Source organism: Phyllostomus discolor, chromosome 8 (genome assembly GCF_004126475.2).
Source record: "Phyllostomus discolor isolate MPI-MPIP mPhyDis1 chromosome 8, mPhyDis1.pri.v3, whole genome shotgun sequence".
Taxonomy (NCBI): domain Eukaryota; kingdom Metazoa; phylum Chordata; class Mammalia; order Chiroptera; family Phyllostomidae; genus Phyllostomus; species Phyllostomus discolor.
The window spans coordinates 99,989,460-100,013,486 of record NC_040910.2 but is presented as its reverse complement, the minus strand read 5'-3'; the positions used below and the strand labels follow the sequence as shown (position 1 = coordinate 100,013,486).

General features: G+C 46.0%; 1 protein-coding gene across 2 annotated transcripts in view; it reads right to left on the bottom strand.

The window, feature by feature from the left end:
• Positions 1-22,983, bottom strand: part of CA10 (carbonic anhydrase 10) — a 451,674-nt gene extending 428,691 nt beyond the window's left edge. The window contains exons 1-2 of one of the 2 annotated variants that reach the window (XM_028521194.2): positions 22,149-22,983; positions 20,620-21,249 (exon numbers count right to left, since the gene is read on the bottom strand). In XM_028521194.2, the coding sequence (XP_028376995.1) occupies positions 20,620-20,680 (61 nt within the window). In that variant the 5' untranslated portion in view covers positions 20,681-21,249; positions 22,149-22,983. Of the gene's footprint in view, positions 1-20,619; positions 21,568-22,148 lie in introns of those variants that run through there. The other variant, XM_028521193.2, reaches the window with a different exon arrangement.
• Positions 22,984-24,027: the final 1,044 nt, after the last annotated feature.

The window sequence follows — 24,027 nt, the reverse complement described above, 5'->3', positions numbered from 1 at the left end:
GGGTCTCATCCTGACCCACCATTCTTCCTCATTCCCACCAAATGCAATTTATTAAACACCATCGATCCATATCCTAAACAGCTGCCGATTCCTTCCAGTGCCTTTCCTATCCAACACCACCTTCATCAGCTTACCTCCATCTCGACTCTGACTGCCCCCAGAGCTTCCAGACTGACCCCCTTCACGGCTGCCTGTCTTCCTCGCCCCACTTCACCCCCAGTCAATGCTCCACTCTGGCCCAGAGGTCCTCTTATGCCTCAAATGTGATCATGTGACACCCCAGCTCCCAGCTTAACGCCCTCTCGTGGCTTCCCATTGCTCCAAGATAAATACACAACTTGTTAACGGGTTGTTCTATGAGCATACTTATTATCTGTGTGGAAACCACACGGGCTTATATCAGTGTCCCCCTCTTTGCACAGGCTGTTGTCTTTCCCTCCAACAGTGCTCAAGGAGATAAGCTTTGCACAATACTGCCTCAGAGACAAACTTAAGCCCTAGACACAAGATTAGGAAGGGCTCTTTCTGGTCCAGGATATGGTACGTAATTGATGTAAATCACTGTGTGGGGACAAGTCTCAGAGAGAAGGGCCAAGCTCATCTCGTACAGGAGAAAGTGATGGGTGGAGGAGCTGGGTGCCTAAAAGCACTTCATTTCACTTTTCTAAATGTGCCCTGTCAAAGGGAAGGGAATAGGCCCAGTAAGGCTTCTTAAGTTAGTGACTGCGCAATGAGGTAGAATATTTATCTTCATGCTCTTGAGCTGCAGACCATTCAGCATTAGAAAACACCACCAAGTCTGTTTCCCAACATGCCTGGGGCCCTGGGAGTGAGGAGGATCCTGATTTAATGAGCGAGGCACACCATCTGTCAACAAGACTGCTCAGCAGTAACTCAGCAAACAGCAGTCCCCAGAACCCAGGGAACATGGCACTTGGGCACCATTTGGGTAAGCCGTAGCTCCTGGCTCAGTGGTCAAGAGATGTTACGCACCCCACCTGCTCAACCTGGGAGTGGCAAGGGGTGTCTGTGTGCCCTTGCACGCAGTTCAGCCCAGCCTCAACATGTTCTGCGGGTTCTTGATGAACCACTGCAGAGGGGAGACACGCACCTTTGAACAGAGTGCCGAAGGGCTGCAGCTCTGACTCTTACGCTTTCTGGAAAGTGGCTTCAAGGAGCATCAGTGGAAACAATATTATCAACCGATTCATTGACCTGAGCTTTCAGGTGCAGGTGAATGGAAGGAGAAAGGAGAGAATAATTTATATTATATTATATTATATTATATTAATCTAATGTTTTATAATTTTAAAATTGAAATAATCTAGAATGGCCCTGACCTGGTGACTCAGTTGGTTGGGGCATCATCCCATACACCAAAGGGTTGTGGGTTTGATTCCTGGTCAGGGCATATGTCTAGGTTGACGGTTCGGTCCCCAGTTGGGGCAGTATAGGAGGAGGCTGATCAGTCTTTCTCTCTCACATTGATGTTTCTCTCTCTCTCAGAAATCAATAAACATATCCTTGCACGAGGGTTAAAAAAAGAAATAATCTGGAATGCATTTTGTACCTAAATTGGTAAAAGTAACGTAGGGGTTGCTTCTTCTCCCTTTGTAAACGGCTACAATCTTTAACCAAATAGCCCAAAAACAGTATACACAAATGAGAGTTTTCCCTCTTAAATCAACCAACTTGGGAAGCTGTGTAACTCTTTGCCTGCATTCCCACAGCTTATTTTATGTACTAACTTGTGGGGTCCACTTATTCTGGGATCTTGATGTGAATCCCTATTCCCTAAAATCCAGAGCTAAGTGCACGGGCAGGCAGGGCCACAAACCTGTACCCAGGAGTCGGAAGACCTGGGTTTCCAATCCCAGCTCTGTTACCTAGCAATGCAAGTTTGGTCATATACTCTCAGGCTCAGTTTCTTCCTATGTAAAATGCGAATGATAGTTGTTTATACCTCATGGGGTTGACGTGACAATTACATGAAAATACAGCACATAAAATACTTAACACAGAGAGAACACTCCACCAGTGGTTCCTACTACTATAAAAAACATGCAACTGAAATATATTAATTCCAGTTATAGTGCCTTTATACATAAGTTGTTGGGGCTCCTCTTCTGGAATCACCTGGGCATCCTAACCCCCATTCTTCCAAACTATTCTAATACAGATTTTTGGTGCAATTCGATACATAGAGACAACTGAAAATCAGTTAAATCTCTGAACTTCTTAGCTCTGTCTTATTCTCTGATTTTCCTTTATAACCCTATGATCTTTCACAGTGCTTGGCACTTACGGTAACTCCGGTAAATATTTATTTAGTGAATGGAACATTTGTTGAATAAATCATGGAATGACTAAAGTAGGTGAACAAGCTGAATAATCATAAGCAATTTACTCAGTTTGTTCATCCAGCCTAGCTTCAGGATTATATCAAAACGCTCTCAAAGGGGAGAGAAATTAAATTACGACCTGAATGCGGGAAACAATTTGTTTAGCTTCCCTTCAATGCTGCTCTACTGGACACTGGTCATGCCTTCTGGTTTCCCATCACATTTGGAATGTTTTTCCTATGTGTATTAGTTTCCTGTTGCATCTGCAACAAATTATGACAAACGTACTGGCTTTAAACAATACAAATTTATTATCCGGAGTTCAGAAGTCTGAAATGAGCCTTAGGGGGCTAAGGTCAAGGCATCAGCAGCAGGCCTGTGTTCCAGCTTGCGGCTCCAGGGGAGGATCTGTTGCCTTGCCTTTCCTAGCTACTAGAGACCTTTTGCATTGCTTAGCTCACGGGCCCCTTGCTCCATTGTCAAAGCACATCATTCCAAGCTCAGCTTCTGTCATCTCCTTTTTCTGACTCTGGTCCTCCTGCCTCCCTCATATAAGGAACCCTTGCGATTACATGGGCCCACCTGGACACTCCCGGCTAATCTCCCCACTTCAAGACCCTTAATTTAATCACACCTGCAAAGTCCCTTTTACCATGAACAGTAACACATTCGTGGGTTCCCAAGATTAGGACAAGGATATTTTAGGGGGTCATTATTCAGCCAGCCCACTACGTTTGGAGTAATTCCTGACTTTTGTGTTCAGTCCCTCCAAGGACTGAACCCTGATTTTTCAGAGGGCACAGGCACGTGACTGAATGTGGCCAACCGCACATGCCTGAGACTTCAGTTCTGAAGCGAACAACATGAGGAAGTAGGTCTAACATGGAATTTTCCAGTAAGGTTGGTGGGAGAACTGTCCAGCTTTCTGGACACAGGCGGAATCAGTCCACGTCACTGATGGTATTTGGCTGTCTCTGCTGAGCAGTGGCAGGAGCTGAGGTCTTTTCTAGAACAATCCCATAGCACATTCTTATAAGTGTAGCCTTCGATTCTGATTTTTTGGCCCACCCATAGATGTAGTGAGACCTTCAATGCTTTAATGAATTTCTTTTCTGCTTGCACTACTCTTGAAGAAGTTCTGTTATACACAGCTAAGGACCCCAGTGGACACAGCTTCCTGACCCGGGTTATAAGCAACACCTACAGAGAGGCTGATGGAGTGTTCCTAGAAAGTTAGGACAACAGGTGATATTTTGGGGTGCCTTTTAGGTGTCAAGTGCTTAGTAAAAAGGCTCTGAAGAAATGCCGTGTCATCATTCAAACTAGGGGTAACAGCAGGTGTGAGAGGAGGCGGGGTGGGGGGGAGAGAATGCCCCACGTGGCTCTCCTCTCTGACTTGGATTCCACTCTCTTCTCAAACTAAACAGGCTGATGTAGATATACAGTTGTTTGGGAAGGGATAAGGAGAAAGACTTTGATTATTGATGCTGGTCAGCATGAACATACCCCGCAGGGCTTTTCAAAGCACTTTACCACCATTCCTCGTTTATATTAAGTAAATAGTCTTGGACCATCCATTAGTTTAGCAAGTACATCTGGCTTAAGACGGCTTCTCACCTATTGCCACCCCCAGCACCCCGCCCCCCTGCATTATCTACAGCTTGCCCACCCATGGCTCTTTGCAGGACAGGGTGATTTTTCAAAATAACGTTCCAAAAAATGTCAATTGCTCTCTGTTCTGTGCCTTCTGCCTGTGGTTGGGAGTTCAAATCCTGACTCTGGCAATTAGTAGCTGTGTGATGTGGACCAGTCACTTAACCTCTCTGAGATTCCTTCTTCTATAAAATATTGACACTTCATCCTCAAGCAGGTTTATAGAGAAGACCTAGTAAGTCCGTGGTATGGTGACCAAGCTCACATTTTGGGTTCAGACGTATGGCCGGAGTTCATATCTTAGGTTACATCTTATCAGGCATGTCTCCTTCAGCAAGTAGCTAACCTAGGTGCCTCTGTGTCCTATCAGTAAAATGGGCGATGGATAAGAACACCCTTATAAGGTTAATGATTAAATGAGTTAATAGATGGAAAACTTTTTTGCATAGTGCCTGTTAGCTACTAATACTACAAACAGTGAAGTAGCAGAAGTGGCTGTTTGGAGAGAATTAAGAAATTACCAAATGAAAGAAAAAAAGACACGTTTCACATGACCAACCTTCTTTACCACAGTCTCTAGTGATTCAAAGCACTCGGGAAACAAACATTTAAAAGCTGCCCCTATTGGCAGAGATCAGATACGTGGTTGCCTGTTGTTGTCGGTGGTGGTTAGAGGGCTCTATTCTTTCTCCAAACTCATCAAACAGGACATTTAAAATGAGTGCATTTTATCTATATTATACTTTAACAAATCGGTTCTAATTATTATATTGCCTGCACTCTAGAGCAGGGGTTGGCAGAGACTTTTTCGGGGAAGGGCTGGAGAGTAAACATTTCAGCCTTTGCCAGCCATAGGCTCCCGTTAAGACAGCTCAGCTCTGCAGTTGTAACGTGAACACAGCTAACAGACAATACATAAATGAATGGATGCGGCTGAGTTTAAATAAAATTTTACACACGGACCAAAATTTGGTTTCATATAATTTTCATGTGTCATAAAATATTCTTCCTCTTTTGAGTGTTTCCCCCATTTAAAAATGCAAAAATCATTCTTAGCTCCCGGCCTTACAAAAACAATGTGCTTGCCAAGCCCTGCTGTAGGGTTCAGAAGAGCCTCTGCCAAGCAGCATTCTGAAATCTGCTTTCGGGGCTTCTCCCTGCAAAGGCCGTGTCTTGGAGGGCTGGGACTCGGCTCCTGTGAGTCCTGCGGCGTCCTCGCCAGACCCCACACCCGCTGTGGCCAGGCTGAGCCGCTGCCTCTTGACTTCAATTTCCTCGTTTGTCCAGGGAGGCCAGCAACCACCTCCCAGAGCTGCACAAAGCTTATTCAGCTTGTTACCGGGGAGGGAACGCTCCATCCAAGTGCAGAAGCTGATCATGGCTCGGGTTATGTGTCTGGCCTGGCTCAATCATCAGGGGGAAAGGTTTGATTTTTCAGGTTGTCATTTCTGAAATTGCTTGTCTTTCCAGGTGACGTTCTTATTTCTGAATGCAGTCTGACCTTCATATTCCCAAAAGCAGAGGTTATTTTTTCAAAGGGCTGGCAGCGGACCCGGACTCGCAGAAGGATTGCTCCTGCCCTGCCAAGCTGCCATCCCCAGCACAAACTGTCCCTTAAGGGGTGGGGGTGCCTTCCCCCTCACAGTGCTGCCTGGCCGAGGCCAGAGCCGTGCCAAGCCCCCCTGACAGCAAAGGGAGCTTTACAGATCCAAACCAGCTCACACTGAGATTTCTCTTTTGGCGTCTGACAGTGGTAGGTATATAAGGAACCCCCTTTGCGGTGGTAAATTCTGCCAAGAGAGCCACAAAAGTTAAGATAATTCCGAAGTTCCTAAAGCCTCAAGGCTTAAAAGCACTTTTAAAAAATAGTTCGCCTACAATTTAGACAACCTTCCATTGAAGAAATGGATTATGCCGGCACCCAGTTCATTATCTACCTGCTGGAAGCATTCAAATCAATCCTTGCATTAGGGATTGCAAACTTTTTCTGGAAAGGGCCAAACAGTAAATATTTTAGGCATTTCAGGCAATTTAGTCTCTGCTGCAACTACTGAACTCTGTTGCTGTGGTGCAAAAGCAGCCACAAATGGATGAGCATGGCGGTGCTCCAGGAAAACTTGGTTTACACAACGAGGCGGCAGGCCAGGTTTGGCCCACAGGCTGTTATTTGCTGAGCCCCGTCTTGAGCTGTAGTATCTATAAGAGAAAGTAGGTGGATTGAGGAACAGGAGATAAATTCACAAATACTATTTGGGATATCCGCAGATAATATTGTAATTATCATTACAGATTGCAGAGTAAAACCTAACCAGTCAGCATGTTGTACTAGGAGTGAGCACAGAGGATGAATATCGACTGCCATGAGTTTCCATCTGATGGAGGAAGAAAGAGCTGGATGAGTAGCTCTGGGTACAGTAGGAGCCCATGAGGCGTAGCGACCCCTGCTGACTGGACGGATGGCAGCAGCTTTCACAGAGAGGGAGCCCACCAGCTGACATGGGTGTGACTCAGGTGGGTGAAAACCAGGCAGAGAAACACAACTCGAACAAAGGCACAGGGAAGTATGTGCAAGGTGTGTTCACAGAGAAGTGAGCTGGCAAATTGGAGAAAAGTTGGAAAGGCATTGATGGGGTATCATAGAAGACTTTTAAACATCGGTGTGGACAGCGTGAACTCTTGGTAGAATCAGAGGGTGGTAGTGAAAGTTTCCGAGTGTTGAGGACAATGTTCCCTATAAAGCAGGCAACTCAAAGAACCCTCCTCCGTTACGAATACGATGTGGCTGGCTGCATCTTGCATGTCATGGAGATGGTGTTGCCAACAGGTCACACTGATGAAGCCATTATTATCTGCCTGATAATAACGTACTAAATGCCTTAACTTTCGTATGTCATCGAACACGTAAAAATAACGATGTAGTTATTTCGTACCCTCATTTCACAGACTAGAAAATGGAGATGCAGGAGTCAACGTACCCAAAGTCCTCCAGCTTTGAAGAGGCAGAGTGTGGGTTTACACCCAGGTCTGCCTCTGTGTAAGCTTTTAATGACTCACTTAAATGGCTTCTCGGTACATTTAAACATAGTTCTATGTTAGGTAAATGAAACTTTTTAAAAAAAGTACTCATTTCTGACTTGCTTCTTCCAGTGTTTCTCACACTCAAAAGCCCCCTAACACTATGATTACATTTCTCAACTTTTTATCTTCCTACTAATTGTTTTTCTCGAGAGTAGCAGAGTCATGAGTAAAGATTTAGAAATTTCAATTCTGTGAACATTTCACCCAATCTCAGCTCACCGATTTAGCATAAAATGGTGATTTTCAACTGTGCCATATCTATCCATCTATGTATGTAATTATGTTCACATCGTTTTTGTCTGCATTTTAGGTAGGCCTTGCTTCGATGCACACAAACCCTATACTTATCTCACGTGGCTTTTTGCTCAAACGGCATTGTGGAATGCAATTTCAAGTAAATAAAGATGCTCATCAATAAAGACCTAGAGGGGAGCAAACTGTTAGCACCAGTTGCATTCAGGTTATACGGTTACAAGGGACCCGTTTCCTTTTCTCTGTTTCCTCTAAATTACTTAAAATTGGGTTCTATTAGTGGTGTAATTTTTAAATATAAACCATGTGAAAATGCTCTCTTTTAAAGAAATATTATGAAACAACACACTGGGATCTACTGTAGTGAGCACCTAATGAAAGGATTCCCTCCTGCAGAAAGTGACTGTGCTCCATGACAGTTCCGTGATTCTTGGTTCCATGTACTTAGAGCTATCGGGCCTCTTTAATTCACCGGATCTAATATCAGGCTAGCTGCCGTGGGTCTATCTTCAGCTTCTCTAAATTCAATCAATTTAAGAGAAACGGGAGCAGGGGTTTAGTGGATTAGTCACAACAGGCCATTAATCTCTGCATTCTCAGTTGTAATCCAGCCTCTGCCAACGTGATTGGGAGAGAGAAATCCCACAGGAAAACCAAACACCCAGAAAAGCTCCAAAAGCTGCCTCCCTAGAGACCAACGCACTCGGGCAGCAGTTTGCTTGTCTTTACTTAACATCAACCCATCAACACAGCATTTGTTGCCTGTCATATTTCTTGTTGGTTTTCCTTTTGTGTTTTTTGCTGAAGTTCTCAGCTCAGATATATTGGAAAAGGAAAAGGAAAAGGACATGTAATTATTGTTTTTAAAAATCATTCTCTCAAGTGAATGTGAAACAAATCAAAACTATCTTTTCGTGTTGAAAATTGGTAGAAAAAAACATGGTTAAGGTTACCATGTGTGTAGATTAGTGCTTGGGGAGGCTGGCAAGACTGAATAATGAAAAGAAAATAACCAAATTCCCGTAAAAACAGCAAGTGACAAATACTAGAACATGTAAACATTAAATCTTTTACCATAAGGAGTTGTATCATAATACCTCATGTCTTTATTGCTTTGACCAATAAGCCAACATTGAGTAACATATATCAAGCAGGAAAAACAAAGAATTGGGGTTTTGTATATGCCACCATTGTGAAGGCCAAGTATTTTGTTACCTAAGACCATGCATCAGAGGACTCCATAAGCCTAAACCGTAGTTGTAAAATGAAAAATGTGGCATTAAAATTTTTTAATTATGAAAAAAAAAGTGGGCCAGACCCAGTAAGTTGGCTCTGAAGATCATTTTATAAAAAAGACACGATTGCCTTCTTTCTTAGTACCTTTCAACTATTCTCCCGACATCCTGGCTTCCTCTAGTGAATCAGATTCACCCAACCTCAAGCAATTAAGTGTTATGTGCAGGCATTGTGCTACGCGCTTGCACATGAACTGGCTCGTTTAATGCCCATGTTTTACATGATATTGCCAAAGCCCTTCTTACTTTCGCCCAACACACCTTTTGTTTTTTTAGCTCCAGTCATAACAATACAAAAGCCACCACTTATCAGGTACATTCTACGTAACGAACATGATGCTGCATTTTTATATTTCAGTTTCCCTTAACTTTTTTTATTTTTTAAAATATTTTATTTATTTTTAGAGAAAGGGCGGGAGAAAGAGAAAGAGAGAAACATCAATGTGCGGTTGCCTCTCCTGAGCCCCCAGCTGGGGACCTGGCCCACAACCCAGGTGTGTGTGCCGGGGCTGGGAATCCAACTGGCAACCCTTTGGTTCACAGGCTAGTGTTCAATCCATTGAGCCACACCAGCCAGGGCTCCCTTAACTTTAAAGACATGAATTATTACTTCCAGTTTATAAGTGAGAATACTAGAGATTGGAGATTTTAAGTAACTTCCCGAGGTCACACAACAAGTAACAGCAGAGCTGAGATTAAATTTTAAAACTGATATACAGACCCCAAGGCTTCTGTAAATGCTTTACGGAGCAGTAGCCGATGATGACCCCCGGGCTCTTTCCCAGAGCCTTACTAGAGAGCTATGGGCCTAGTCATTATTCTACAAAGAGTTTGGGTTATTCTCTAATCCTGCCTTATCTTACTCTTGCCCATTTCAAAAGTCATTTCCCACTTTTTTGCCCACACAGTCTTGAAAGTTCACCCTGTCATTTAATCTTGCTGCCTCAACATTTCAAAAACTGCAGAAGTTTAGAATCAACACAAAACTTGTATAATTTCCTGTAAAAGGCTCAACACTATCAAACGTCCAAGTTGGAAAGGGTCTTAGAAATGACTTCGTTCAATGTCCCCATTTAAAAGGAGAAAGCCAGGACCCACTGAAAACACAGACTTCAACATGTTGTCACTTGCATCCCAATAATCTTTTCTGCCACCCACTTTATTTGTTCTTCCCCATAATTTACAGAAATATGCTTTAGAAACAATACTTAAGCTTCAAAATTCTGGACTTAGGAAGGGAGTTTGCTTGTTCTTGACCATGGTTTCCTGTCTCTGATCTGACTTGCTAAGCAAAATAACATCTTAAACATCTTGGTTATTCAGTTTTCGTTTATATTTTCTGGGGCAGACCACTGTTGAAAGATCTTTGAAAGTTTAATCGCTATTGTATATACTTACTTACTTCCTTAAGGTATATTTCTGGATTCAGGTATATTTCTGGAGACTTGTAAACAGGTTATACATTACTTATGCATGTAATATGGTAAAACCACAAAGAATTTCTGTTTTACCCAGTAATTGCAATACTGGGATTATTTAAGAAATAATTCAATAAGTATAAATATCTACAGTCATGAAAACATGCCAAAAAATGGTCAAAATTAGAAATATGAGGGAGGACCTAAAAATTGGAACTTACTTATAAAAAATTGTGTATTTATTCTTACATGTTTAAACTTCAGTCACCTTCAAAGTTCTCTCCATTTGATGCAATACATTTATTGAGATGTTTTTTCCACCACATGGAAGTTTTTGAACTCATTAATTTTGATGCCTTTTAGTGCTTCTGCCATTTTTTGTTTCACCTTTTCCACATCAGCAAAAATGTTGTTTCCCTTTGAGAACTGTTTTCATCCCAGGAAACAACAACAACAACAACAAACGTTATTCAGGATGAGATTGGGGAGAATAGCAAGCATAGGGCACGAGGTCATGCTTTTTGGTCAAAAACTGATGAACACTCAGCGTGGTATGGGCAGGTGCGCTTGTAAATCACCCATCACAAAATGGGCAAACACACTGAGAGAATCTTCCAAAAAATTTCACTGAAACCGCACGCAGCCTCTCACAACAATGCCAGCTGGTGCACAGACACAAAAGGGTTCCTAGGACATTCACCTAATGCGGGAAGGACCCCCCCATTGTACTATAAGGACCCCACCCTCCAGGAGATAATTCTGGTTTTTGGGGGTCCCTCTCATACAAAGGCTGAAGATAGGAAAAATATGAATATAAATCACACCATTTTAGATAAATAAACTACATGAAACTATTACAAAGAAAATGATGAATATTAATATCAGCCTTGAGAGGCCCAAGTCACTACAAAGACTGGTTTCCTTCCCCCTAACCAAGCCCCTTACACACATGCCCACACATGCACATGCATGCACATATACACAGACACCAATGGACAATTCATATGAACAGGAAGTAAGCTTCTAGTATTGTATGTTGTATCACTGAGATTATGAGTTTTATCTGCCACGGAGCCCAGAATTTCCTGAACAAACATAACTAGGAAGTAGCATGAGGGAATACTTACGATATAATGTAAACTTTTCTTTAAAAAGGACAAAGATTTAAGGCTGAAAAGTTAGAATTGCAAACTTGGTAAGTAAAAATTTAGTCTACGGGGGAATCAGTTTGCTTTCCTAAATTTTCTTTGATACTGTTGTGGTAGCATTTGTAGCATTAAAACCAACTCAGTGACTCCCGTCGTCGTCCGTGATGCTAAACACTTGCAAATGCAGTCTCTGGCCTGCAAGAAGCTCTGATCAAGGAGAACATTTCACTTGAAGCATGGTGAGCCTGACCATCAAAGGCAAAAACAAAACCCCCATTCGTTAATTTGTTCAACCCGCCTTGCCTTTAGATGTGGCACATTACGATATTTTGCTTGGCTCAGTCAAACTCTAATTTTGACAACTCTCCAAGTAGGAGGGGAAAAATAAATAAATGAAAAGGCTGCACCAACTCGCGCACTTAACATTGCAGAGGACTCTCATTAGGCCACTACAACACAGCGCTTCAAAGACCCAAACAAAAAAGGCCATCATGAACTTCACCACAGTGGAAAAAGAGGATACAACTTGTCATGGACACAAAAAACAAGGACTTCACTCCTTCCTATTTCATTCTACAGGGATTTGAGCCATTGCAAATCAGAGCTGGTATCATCACGGTGTGTTACAGGACTTAGACAGTGAGATATGCCCATTCACACCCAGGCCATGCAAGAGAAATGTATTTCTCACAGGTGCCTCACCTTCAAGTATCAGTATAGTCTCTATATGCCTATGAAGAGGTTAATAATAAGGGCCTTTGTTCTGTAACCTCCCTTTTTTTTCTGCAATTAAATCAGCAAGCGAACAAACGACAAACCACCCAACTGACCATTTCCTTACAGCTCTTCAGATCAACGAGGATATTACAGACAGAATGCACAGCCAAGGACTGCAAACCAGCTATGCTCTTCCAATTTCTGGGTGTCGGGTAAGAACTGGTGAGCCACACCCCAGGTCTATCACAAATGGCTAGCAGGGGACGTAGTTTTCAGACACAAGACTGAAACACCTCAGAGACCAGAGCCCTCCCCTGTAATGCTCTGTACCAAGATCAAAGTCTGGATTAGGTTTTCCCTTAAAGTCCTCTAGTCTAGTCCAATACATGACTAAGGGGCAGTGAGCTTTCTCCTTCCTGGATCCCAATAAGAAAACACCTTATCCCAAGCGATCTCCACAGAGATGACATGGAGAAAGGAACAACAATACATCCATTGATCCTTAATCATTCTGGTCCAAGGCTTGTAGTATGGTGTCATAGAACACAATGCTGCTGAGATACTTTGAAAACCACCGTATATGCCCCCAAGTAACACTGTTTCAGCAAATGCAGACATGAATTAAGTCTAAGAAGCAAACAAAAAACTATCAAATGTGTCACTACCTGGGAAGGTTCCAGGTATGACCCTTTGCATGTTCGAAGACCCCATGCAGTGGAAGCCACGGGGTAGCTAACAGAGAGGCCTTCACCCCCACTTTCTCCTATTTCATCTTGTCTCCCAGGCTCCTTCCTGCTAAGGAAGGGAAACCATTCTAAATTGCTCCTTGTCATTCACTTACATATTAATCAATCATTCATTCTTGAGCATCTACCAAATGCCAGGTACTGAGCTGGGCAATGGGAAAAGAAACCAGTATTTGTTTATAACTAAATAAACATTTCCCAAGGGTAAAGATCATGGCTGTTTTGCTCACTATGTTTTATCTTCTGCCTGGCCCAGTGTCTCGCTCATAGGAGGCACTCACTGGCATTCTGGGGACTAATAAGCCAACACATTCAACCCTTTGGGAGTGGGAGCGAACCCTTCCATAGATATGGACCTTTACAATCCAAGAATCCTATGAGGTATTTGATTTTCTTCCCACATCGTGGAGGGAGGATAGCCTTTGCTCCCTCAACAAGTGCTGCCACCAACACTGTTTTCCTAGAGTGGGAAAGGTTAGCCTGTGTGTGGGAGAAGAGGGGACAACAGACGGGGATACACTGACTCACATCCTTCAGTAAACGGGTTCGTTCCAACTCTGGCATCGCTGCCAATGGTGCTGTGAAGCTGGCAGGACTTGGCTCTGGAACGCTCACCTGAAAGCCGCAGGCGTCATTTCCGATGCCAGCCACTGGGCAAGAGGTATTGGACAAAGTTAAAGATTAATTCTGCATTTACTGTGACAAAGGTCCCACCTCTTCCAAATCAGGAGGGAGAGGCAATTTGTAGGCTGTCTCCTTCACCTTCATGCAAATGTCATCAAACCCAAAATGTGGGGCTGCCCTATCACCAGTCCAATCTTGATAACAAGGAACACAATGGCTCTGTTAGAAAGGCAATCCCAGACCATTTCTTGCCATGGGCGGCTCCCCACTCCGGCCCTCACAGGCAGGAAGTCCTTTAATGTTTTGTTTAAGGTTACATGAGATGAAAACTGCAAAAAGTTGTAGGAAAGATTCAATTGTCCAGGAGAAAAAGATGATAATTTCCACACTGCAAAATCCAGGGGCAACCAATAGGGTTCTAGCTTTTCTTTTCCCAGGGTATACATGCATGGAGACAAACTAAGAGATAAATTCTGTCATCTGTATTGGGTTATCTCCAACGCTTCTGGGAAACCACCTGGAACTAGAGATGACACTGGAAAATAACTAGTGATCTGGGCCAAATGGAGCATAGCTGGACCAGAGCCAAAAGCTTTAACCCAGACTGTTCTATTCCTAACAAAGAGAAAAATATAAGTGAGACCTACCCTCTTGGGTAGGATGCCTTCCCTGCACAGAGAGGCACAAGGGTAGTTTTTACCGGCCATGATTAGATGCAAGGTGTTACTCTCATTGGGAGCAAATCTCCTAAATGCTCTTCTAGCTCAGCCTCATCCATCACACTCCACTCCAGTTGCTATATTGACCTCCTGACAGTCCCCTGAATTCATCACGTCCTATCTGATCTCCCTGTCCTTGCAAACGCCATTTCCTGTGATCATCCCTCCCCGATCACACTCCTCTTGGTCAATCAGACAAAATGTTCCAAGCCAAGTCTTTAGCATCTTCCAAGATGCAGCCTAAACCCCCTTATAACTAACACTACTTACGCTCCTTCCTCCTCTTTTCCTGAATGAGTCACATGTCCTTTCTCCATTCTACTCAAACGCTGTTTGTGTCTCCATTCCTTACGATACATATCACCTTTCAATGTAATCATTAATATTTTAAAAATCGCTGTGTTACTAGATTATGAATTCCAGGGGGGAAAGGGCAATGTTTTCTCATTCCTGTTGGACCCCCAGTACTCTCCACATAGGGGACCCTCCATAAATGTTGAATGGCGAAGTGGACAAAGGACATAACATGTGTCATCTAGTAAATACTGAGGACCAGGGATTGTTCATTTTTGTGATTGTTCCACCTGGCACATAGCTGGCAGTACTATTTTGTTGAACACAGAAGAAATTACCGAGTAACTAATTGTAATTTACAAAACCCGGGTTCAAAGTGTCAACAACCAGCATTGTTGTTGATGACAATGATGTAAGAATTTCATGAGAGCAGCTCCAATTCATTGACTACTACAAGCCAGGCACTATGGCAGGATACATTGTGTATATTTTCTCCAATCCTGATTTTGCAGAGGCTCAGAGAACTGGTAGAACCTCTCCAAGACAGCACAGAGAGTGCATGGAGAAGGCAGGATTCACATGTTGGCTTCTCTTGGTTCCAAAGCCCATGCGTACTCTCATATAACATATGTAATTTGCCCAGAGGTTACTGAATCCATGTCTGCCATGCTAGACATCTAAAAAACAGTGTTCTCTTCTTTACAATCACCCTGTAGGATCAACAACTTTGGGAAGCATCATCTCGGATCTACAGAAGAGAAAGTTTAAGTCCCTTCAAATCTCAACTGGCTACAAGCCAAAATAGAACCTGAAACAAATTTTAACCAAGTTCATGGAATCATTGCAAAGACCCACAATAAGAAAAATAAAAACCACCAACAAATTAAACGTATTAGGACAGTCCCTGTATTCTCAATGCAACAGGTCCCTGCGTGGACTCATCCCCATCTCCCAGGATCTTCCAAAGTGAACCTTTCCTTCCCATCGGGACAGTTCTCACTGCACATATCACCCCATTCCTCTCCCTTTGCTAACGTGGTCCCCTCCACCTCTTCTATCCCAACTGCCAACATCTACCACAATTCTCCATGTCCTTCGTTGTCTGGATATCTCTGTTCTTCAGCATTCACTCCCTTTATCGAACAGTTAGGCATTATTCTTATCATTTGGTCTCAGGATAACATTTAGTGCATTACAACTTTGCTTTTATAACATCTTCACAATTAAGTCTCATTCATATTATTTTATATAACTCTATGTGTGTACACATCTCAACTTTGATTTTAGAACTGTATCTTAAGCATGGATCATTCCATAATATTATAAACAATTCTTTGAAGTAGGCAAACATGAGTTAATTTTGATTTTACAGACAAGGAAACTGAGACACTAAGAGGCTAAAAGAATTGCCCAAAGCCATCTTGGTAATTAATGGAGAGGTCAAGAGCAGATTGGGTCTTCTAACCTCCACACTGTTTCTACAATGGCTGGGTACCATACGCTCTAATGATGCCTGGATCTCTTCTGGACCCAAATATGTAATGTTTGATTAAGGTGAAAAGTTGACATGTCAGGCACTGACTACCCAGGGTGGCAATCCAGCCCCTTTCCCCTCGGGGTCCTTCTATTGCTCAGGAAGACGCTCATTTCACTGCCAGGAGAGTCTCATCTATGACGATGGCATCTGTCAGTGACTGGGCTGTGTGACATCATGGGAGCCATGTTGCTAATAACATCATCATCAGATAAGTGTTCTTTGTTTGGTTCTTTTTTTACTTCATGCAATTTTCTCTTTCAAGTTACATTGGCAGCCTCTGTAGTTTGACATTTTGGAAGCACTTGAAAGTTAGGTTCTAGTCCGAGTCATAATTTATGAGCAGAAAGTGGAAAATTCCATTGCTCCCCTGGGTAATAAGCGCTACATTGTCCCCAGGTGATTTGTTAAGCTTTCCAAGTCTCATCTGAATATTGGGCTCACGGGGATAAGGTGGGTGCCACCCATGACAATGCACCAGCGCCTAATGCTGCCAGTCTCACTTGTAATGGGACAAAAGGAAGAGACTCTGCAAAGTTGTTAAGCCAGGGCAACCCTGAAAGTAGGATTCACGGTCAATGTCATAAAATGCGCTTGCTGATGATTCTGTTTGTGCTTTTAAACAAGCAGAAGGGAAGGACACTAAAGGCTCTATTCTATCACGGCCTCACAAACCTGTGCAATGCCAGATTTGTAGTAAAAAATAATTACATTATTGCAAGCCTACTATTGCAAGCCTCAGACACTGTGCTAAGAGGAAATCACTGAATACATTCTCTCTTTAATCCATATAACACATGTGTGTGGCATGTACTATGATCCCCTTTCCACACGTCAAGAAGCTGAACTTAAACCATTTTAATTTTCAGGTAAGGAAAAGAATGAATGAAATAGTTCTTGCTTATAGAGATTGTGCATCATAAGCCATTGTTGGGGCAAACTTGGGCAATAGTCTCATCTCTTTGAATGACAGAGTCATGCACAATTCAAATGCTACCTGAATTCTAGCTCTAGACTACAATCACCCTGAACTTCCACTTCCAACCTCTCTAAGACTTACAACCATTCAACACAATTTATTCTTTCAACTGGAGACATCAAAATTAAAAGTAAGTACTGAATTAACAACATTTAAAAGAAATCTTGAACCAAAACATAAATGATACATTGAATTTTGACTTCAGATCTGGCTGTGAATCCTCCAAGCTGAACCTCTGTGGGCTCTGCTTGCCTTATATACAAAATTACCCTACCCATTCCAGGAACAGTTGAGTTAAAATATGTGCTACATTATGTAATATATGTGAAAGCACCACCTAGTTCTAATTGTTATTACTGTTATTATTATGAATGAACTGCTGGAGTAAAGTTACGTACAGGGAAGCAGAATTCGTTGTGTAAATTAAACCAGACAGCTGTTTTTGGACCAGGAAATTCTCTCCTGGTGCTGCTAAGCATTCATTCTCACAGATCTGAGCTGCTTGTGTAAGCACAGGGAAGAATCATCTCTCTCTCTCTCTCTCTCTCTCTCTCTCTCTCTCATCTCTTCACGGATCTTGGCTGCCTTACATTTTCAGTAAAATGAGATCTGAGTCCAATGTGGAGCCCCAAGAACTCCCAGACACGGCATTCCCTCTTCAGCCTGGCTGTGTGTCCTTAAATAGCCAAAATTGATACATCTCTCAAATGGAAGGCACACAGGCTGCTTCCCCAGGAGCCAGCTAGCTAAGCCTTGCCAAGCAGACCCCCCAGTCCCATGTGTGGCCAGTGGTTTCTGTATTCTAGACACTAGCTAGGCACTTCATAGAGTGTTCTGTTCCCTGCAATTATCCTGTAGGATCACAACCTTGGAGAGTATCACAGCTTCATCACAACCAAATGATTAGTGCAGAGCCATCAAACACACAAAGTGCAGGTCTCTGTATTTTAAGCAGTATCCCTACACAGGCCTAGGGAGACAACTCCTAGGATATACTTTTAATTTGGGGGATGGAGTGGGGTGAAGGGAGGGTAATAATATCCATTCCTTGGGTTAACAAAACACTAAGCTACAAAGCACCAGAGTATTTCTGAAAGCTAATGCTAATGATGGACATTCAGTCACTATACCTTCTACAGGCTAGGTCTATTACCCACATTTTCCTTCTGCAAAATGTTTCCAGTACAGACTCGTGCTGGCCTTTTCTAGTCTGATATTCCTCAGTAATGAAGCCAACCCTAGCAATGCATCAATTATAGAAGCCTGGGAACTCAGTAGGAATTAGTACCTAATAGTACAGCAATCCATCCCAAGATGGTAGAGGTGTTTTGTTTGTTTGTTTGTTTGTTTTTTAAGATTTAGTAGATGCTATAATCAAGGATTATGTTCCTTTGGTAAAGCTCAGTCATGAGTAAATTAAAACTGCAAATCACGGAACTAGAAATGAAAGACCTACTAAACTCTCCCTGAGACAATTACTCAACCTTAGTGCACCGCCTTCCTGAACCTCTTAGAGCTGCCAGATGGGGGGAAGAAAACGAAGTCCCCCAAACTGTGAGTCATATTACCAATCAGAATTGTGACATATGTGGACATCACCGAATGAGTAGTTCTGCTTATGGAGGGCGGAGACCAGCTTGGCTCTGAAGAAGGAAATGACCTTTTAAAGTTAAGATTATGGATGTGTAAATAGAGAGTGCATAATGGTGCATCTCTGCCTAAATGTCTTCATAAAGTGCAAATTAATGCAGATCCTAACTAGGCATTTGCAACGCTAACCTAGTTTTCTGTGTTTAGCTAATAGCTAGCAATTTCGCTTACACTTTCATCCTCTCATTACTTAGCAATGATGATTATTTAGTAAATACATGTGAAAGGCCATGTGCTCCGTAGCAACCTTCCTGGACTGGAAATGACCCCCTCCTAATGCTTCTGTTTATATAATATAGTTGCTGATACACCAAATCAACTATGGCTGTGACAGGTATCCCATTAACGGGAGGCTAAGAACAGATTTATTCTCAGCTGGGTCCCCTGGATAACCTGACCAAATGCAGGGGCTGGAAATAAGGGATGCTGGGAGTGGAAGGGTGCGGGGGCTGGGAGGGGTGGGAGATCCAGAGCCTCAAAGATGTTAACCCTTTGTACGTCTTATAGGGACTCAGATGGCTTGTCTCATGTGAAAATGATTTATGATGCTGGAGGGAGTTAGGGAAAGGCTATTTTATAACTGGTGAAACACGGAATGCGTTTGAAATAGACATGCAGAAGGCAAATATGCAAACCACGGCCTTGTGAGATACCACCCAGTTCATTCCTGGATATGCAACTTATATAAACCTTTACAAGTCACCTGGGAATTTTTCCTTAGATATGGGATGAGGTAAAATTGTTCCCACTAGGGGAATTCAGGGCACTTTCTATTATCTGCCAGGCACACAAAACACCTCTAATTTCTTAGGAGGGTGGCCAAGCCCCAAACAGAATGATTTTGAATAAAAGATTTCTTACTCCTGCCCTATGAGGGGAACACTGCCACCGACCAGTGGTCATTGGACCTGGCTCCGGGGAAAGGCAGACGAGGGTTTTGAGTATCCAGACTCAGGCCTGGCTTACAGAGGGTGGGGCCTGGCTGCGCGGAGGGAAGATGCAGGAAACCCATCCCTGTCCCTCAGTGTTGCTCAAATGTGTTTGCTCACAGGGGCAGGGCTCCTGCTCTCCTCTTCTTGTTACTTCACGGGAAGTTGGCCGAGTCCCCGATTCTGCAGAGGGAATGCAGGCAGAGGGGAGCACTGCAAATGGGACTTCACTCTGGGCACCTAAATGACAGGGTGAGGAGAAACGGGGCGGACACTGCCCGGGGTGAGGCGCTAAACCGACCAGGGACCAGGCGGGCACTGCTAATCCTGAGGCTTTTCCTCACAGCGCCCCTGCACACCGCCAACTCCCTGCACCAACAAAGCCATTGCATGGAAATCAGACCCCTTCCAACACAGAGGCACCCAGGTGCAGGCAGGCAGGCAGGCAGGCACCAGCCCTGCCTCATTCATCTCCACTGGCTTCACTGTCAGCTTCTAAAACCAAAGGCTGGCACGAGCAGCCTGAGGTCAGTGCGTCTGAGCCAGCACATCCTTGCCACTGGGGATTCAGAAGGACCGTGACCTAAAGTGGTATTTCTGACGCGGTGTTGTTTCAGAAGGGGTTTGCTTTTATCTGGGGTGCAGGAACGGGGCGGGCCAGGATGTTTCACACCAGCACCAGGGGGCCTGGTGGGTTTGGGGAAAGCATGGAGGACCTCCACGTCCCTCTGGTCCCTGCCGGGATTCTCCAGTCCCGCATCCCCCCGCAGTCCCTTGGAAGTGCTTAGATACCAGGGCAGGGCTCTGCGTCCATTTTGCCAGCCAGAACCACCGAGTTTGGTAACTTTGAAAGCCAGGGAATGGGGGTGGGGGTTGTTGCCAAGGCTCAGATTTCGGCGCCAGAGTTCTCAGCCAGAAAGCAGTTGAAATCAACACCCATCTGCCTCTTCTTTCTCATCCCCCACCCCTTCTACGTTCCAGAACTCCATACAGATACTACTCCCTACACACACACACACACACACACACGCACACACACACGCACACACACACCCATCGCTGGGATTAGAAGGCTTTTAATTCCGAAGGCAGCAAGCCCGCAGAGCCGAAAGGGTCTCTGTTACCACCCCCTCCCCTCCCACTCCCGCGAGGCCGCTTGAGTGTCTTCCACACAATAAATAAAACCCCATACATTCCAAAATACAACACAAACCCGCCCGTGACTCCAGCGCGTCCCATACCTGATATGCAGACGATGAAATTGGCTTGAAGAAGAAGAAGCACCTCCCAGACTATTTCCATCCTCTGATTCTCATTCCAAGTGCATCACTCGACGGGAAAACGGGGGGCCGGGGGGAGCCCGACGCGGCACACACACATACACACACTCACACACTTCCGAGCGAGCGCACACTCGACTCCCGCCGGACAGCCGGCCAGGGGCAGTCACCCCCAAGATCAATATCGCAGTTTGAATTGTTCTGGCAAATCTCCCCTCGGGCTCGACGGGTGTGCGCCCCAGACGTGCTGACACATGTCCGATGTCTCTCTGCCCCGGAGGTCTCGCCGCTCAACGGTCTCTGCTTCTAGCCGGAGTGGCGGAAACAGCACTAGCGGAGGCGGCGGCAGCCACCTGAAGCCACCAGCGCCGGGCTCTTTCTGCAAAAACGAGACCCCGATCCGCCGGGCGCCCCAAGAAGACATAGACGATAGCCCCCCGCCGGGCCGCGCCGCGCCGTTCCGGGCCCCCGGCCGCTCGCAGCTCGCTGCTGGCTGAGCCCAGGCAGTCCGCGACAAGTTGCCCTCGAAGTCCGCCCCCTCACCGGGGCATGGTCAGAGGGTGGCTGGTCCGCGCCGGGGCCGCTGTCCTCCTGCTTCCGGGGGTCGGGGGGAGGAGCAGAGGCAGCAGACAGAGAGACAGAGAGAGAGAGGTAGGGTTTAGTGCCCGAAACCGCCGGCCGCCGGCAGCCTCCGCCGACCCTCCCGGTTCCAAAGTCCGCGCGCAGCGTGTCGCCCCCACGCCCGGTCTGGGCGGCGCATCCAGGGCTCGGAGCCGGGACACAGGAAAGCCGGGGACCCAGGTGCGGCGGGAGCCTACGGGCTCCCCAAGTCGCGCGCGCGCTTTCCGTGCTTCTGCTGTTTTCCTGGGCTCCCGAGAACCCTCGCTTCCCTCGCCCGCAACTAGCGCCGCCGCCGCCGCCGCCGCGATTTTCCGCAATGCAACTGCAGGGGTCGTTATTTCCTCGCCTACGGATCCGGACGCTTCGCGATTCCGAGGGGAGGAGGAGGGGAGCTGGGGGCGGGAGGTGGGAAGGGGGAGGCTGGGCCAGGTGAGCGCCCTCGCGCCCGCGGGGAGACCCAACCGTAGCCCGGCCGCCCGCTCCCGGAGGCGGAGACGCGAAGGCCGGGATGGAGAGGTGAGGTTCCACGCGGTCATAAGGACGACCGGAGCGCCAGGCGTCGGAGCAGCTTCGGGCCAGCGCGGAAGCCGCCCGGGCCCTAGCCTGGCTCCGACTCCGCCCCGCCAGTCTCTGTCACCCTCCGGAATTTGGGGAGTTTCTCTTCTCCTTAAAAACAACTTCGCGTCAGCCGGTTCGTCGCGGGAGCCCAGGGCAGGACTCATCCTGCGAGTGCTGCCGGGCTCTCCCTCTGCTGCGGAATATTGAGGATTTTTTTTTTCGTAATTCGTTCCCTGCCCTTTACCCCTCGTCCCTCTCCGGTCCCCTTCCTCCTCCCTCCCTCCCCGCCCCAGTGCCACAGCAGTACTTACCCCAGAGTTCTCCGCTCTGCAGGTTCCCAGAGCACGTGCAACTCTTGCCTGCAAGTCCCTTCACCTCCCTCCTCCCGAAAGTAGAAAAGGCATCTGTGCAAGTCCGGGTGTGAGCCACAGCCTCGGCCAACTGCGCCTCTGCAGTGCTCCGGAAGGATCCCAGACTATTGGAAACCAGGGCTTTAGGGGAACGGGCTCCCCTTCTTTTTTTTTCAGTCGTTTTTTTTTTCTTTCTGGAAGCTCAAGTGCTTTGGAAGCTTTTGCTGAGGTCCAGTATACTCTCTGCCCCTGACACTCAGCTGCTTCCAGTGATGATTTCCCCACCAAATCGCGCGCGCGCGCGCGCGCACACGCCCGGCGCGCGGCTGGCGGAGGCCCCGGGGGAAGGTGGGAGCGGCGGGAGCACCAACCACCGCCCAGGCGAAGCCGGAGCCCGCGGGTCCGTGGGTCTCGCGACAAGCAGGCTGTCTGAGGCCAAGGAAGCACTTGTACCGATTCAGGCCCTTGCGATGTAGATGCAGGCGATTGGAAGGAAATCCTGCGCTCGGGACTGTTCGCCAGAGAAAAGGACGTGGAGCGAGGGAAAGGGAAACCGCAGCAGATTTGTGTCGCCTCTGTCGCTGCAGCAGCGGTTGGAGAAAGCCCCAGACCTACATCTTTGGGAGTACCGGAGCCGAGGAGGGAGGGTAGGGGAATCCCTGGGAAGATCTCGGATTTCTCGGCGCGCTCGTTCGGAATGTGAACTGACGTTTGGAGATTTTGCACAAGCACGGATGGACACACACAGAAAAACACACACAACCCGCAGGGGATATTTTTTTGTGCACATTTTTTATTTTTGATGTTTAGAAGCCATTGCAGTGTGACTCTAGGTCTAATAACCTCATAAAGGGGGGGATGAGCGCAGAGGGGTCGGGAAATGGGAAGAGGGTACGGTTCTTCCGCGCAGTCAGTTCAGCGAGTCTTCCAGGCTGTGTGGCCCCTGAGGGTTCGGTGTTGCAGCCGACGGAGTTACACCGCAGCGTTCCCGGGATTCTTGAACGGACCCCAGTTGCCTCGGAGTCTGGCGGGTCCTTTTGCAGAGTGGCGGGGACATCGGGGAGGTGTGGGGAGAGGATGCGGGAGGGAGCACAGCCAGACAGCAGGAGCCTTCTAGGTTGGGCTGACTTTGGGAGCCACAGCTGCGCAGTCCCGCAGCCTCCAGAGACCGGAGAAAAGAACCACCGGCAGACCTGCCGACTCTTTAAGAAGGAGGTGTGGACCAGGGATCTGGTCTCTGACTCAGCCGCCAAGGACTCCAGGCGGTCAACGCATTAAAAATCTAGGCCCAGATGAAGAAAGAACAGGATCCTTATTTCGAGAGTTGGAGGCTCAGCAGGAAAGATATTGAGACCTCAGAGCATGAAAAGAATTTGAGGTAGCGAGAATTATCCCGTTTGGGAAACGTGGGGGAGGGTGTTTGTCTCAGTTCCTTGAAAGCCCACCTCACGGAAGGACTTTCTGAAGAGAGAAAAAAAGAAAGCAATTTGCCAAAGATGAACCGATTCCGACCTAGCGAGGGTTCAGAACCAAGGACAGGGACCTACCTCTTGCGTCTGGGAGCCGAATTTTCTTCCGGCCCGCTGGAGAACTCTCTGGAAGCACAAGCAGGGTGCCTGGATTTTTACAACACGATTTGTTTGCTTGTTTATGAATTATGCAAATACACGCGTGCCTTAAATGTGCCAGGCACTGTGGCAAGGTGCTGGAGTTTTGTAATTGGACATCCATAATCTTTGTTTTCAAAAATCCCAAAGACCATATTTCCCTCTACATTTTTCCTTAAGAGCCAAAGCCAGTAAAATAATACTTAACGTTTCCCCCTTTTCAGCCCATTTGC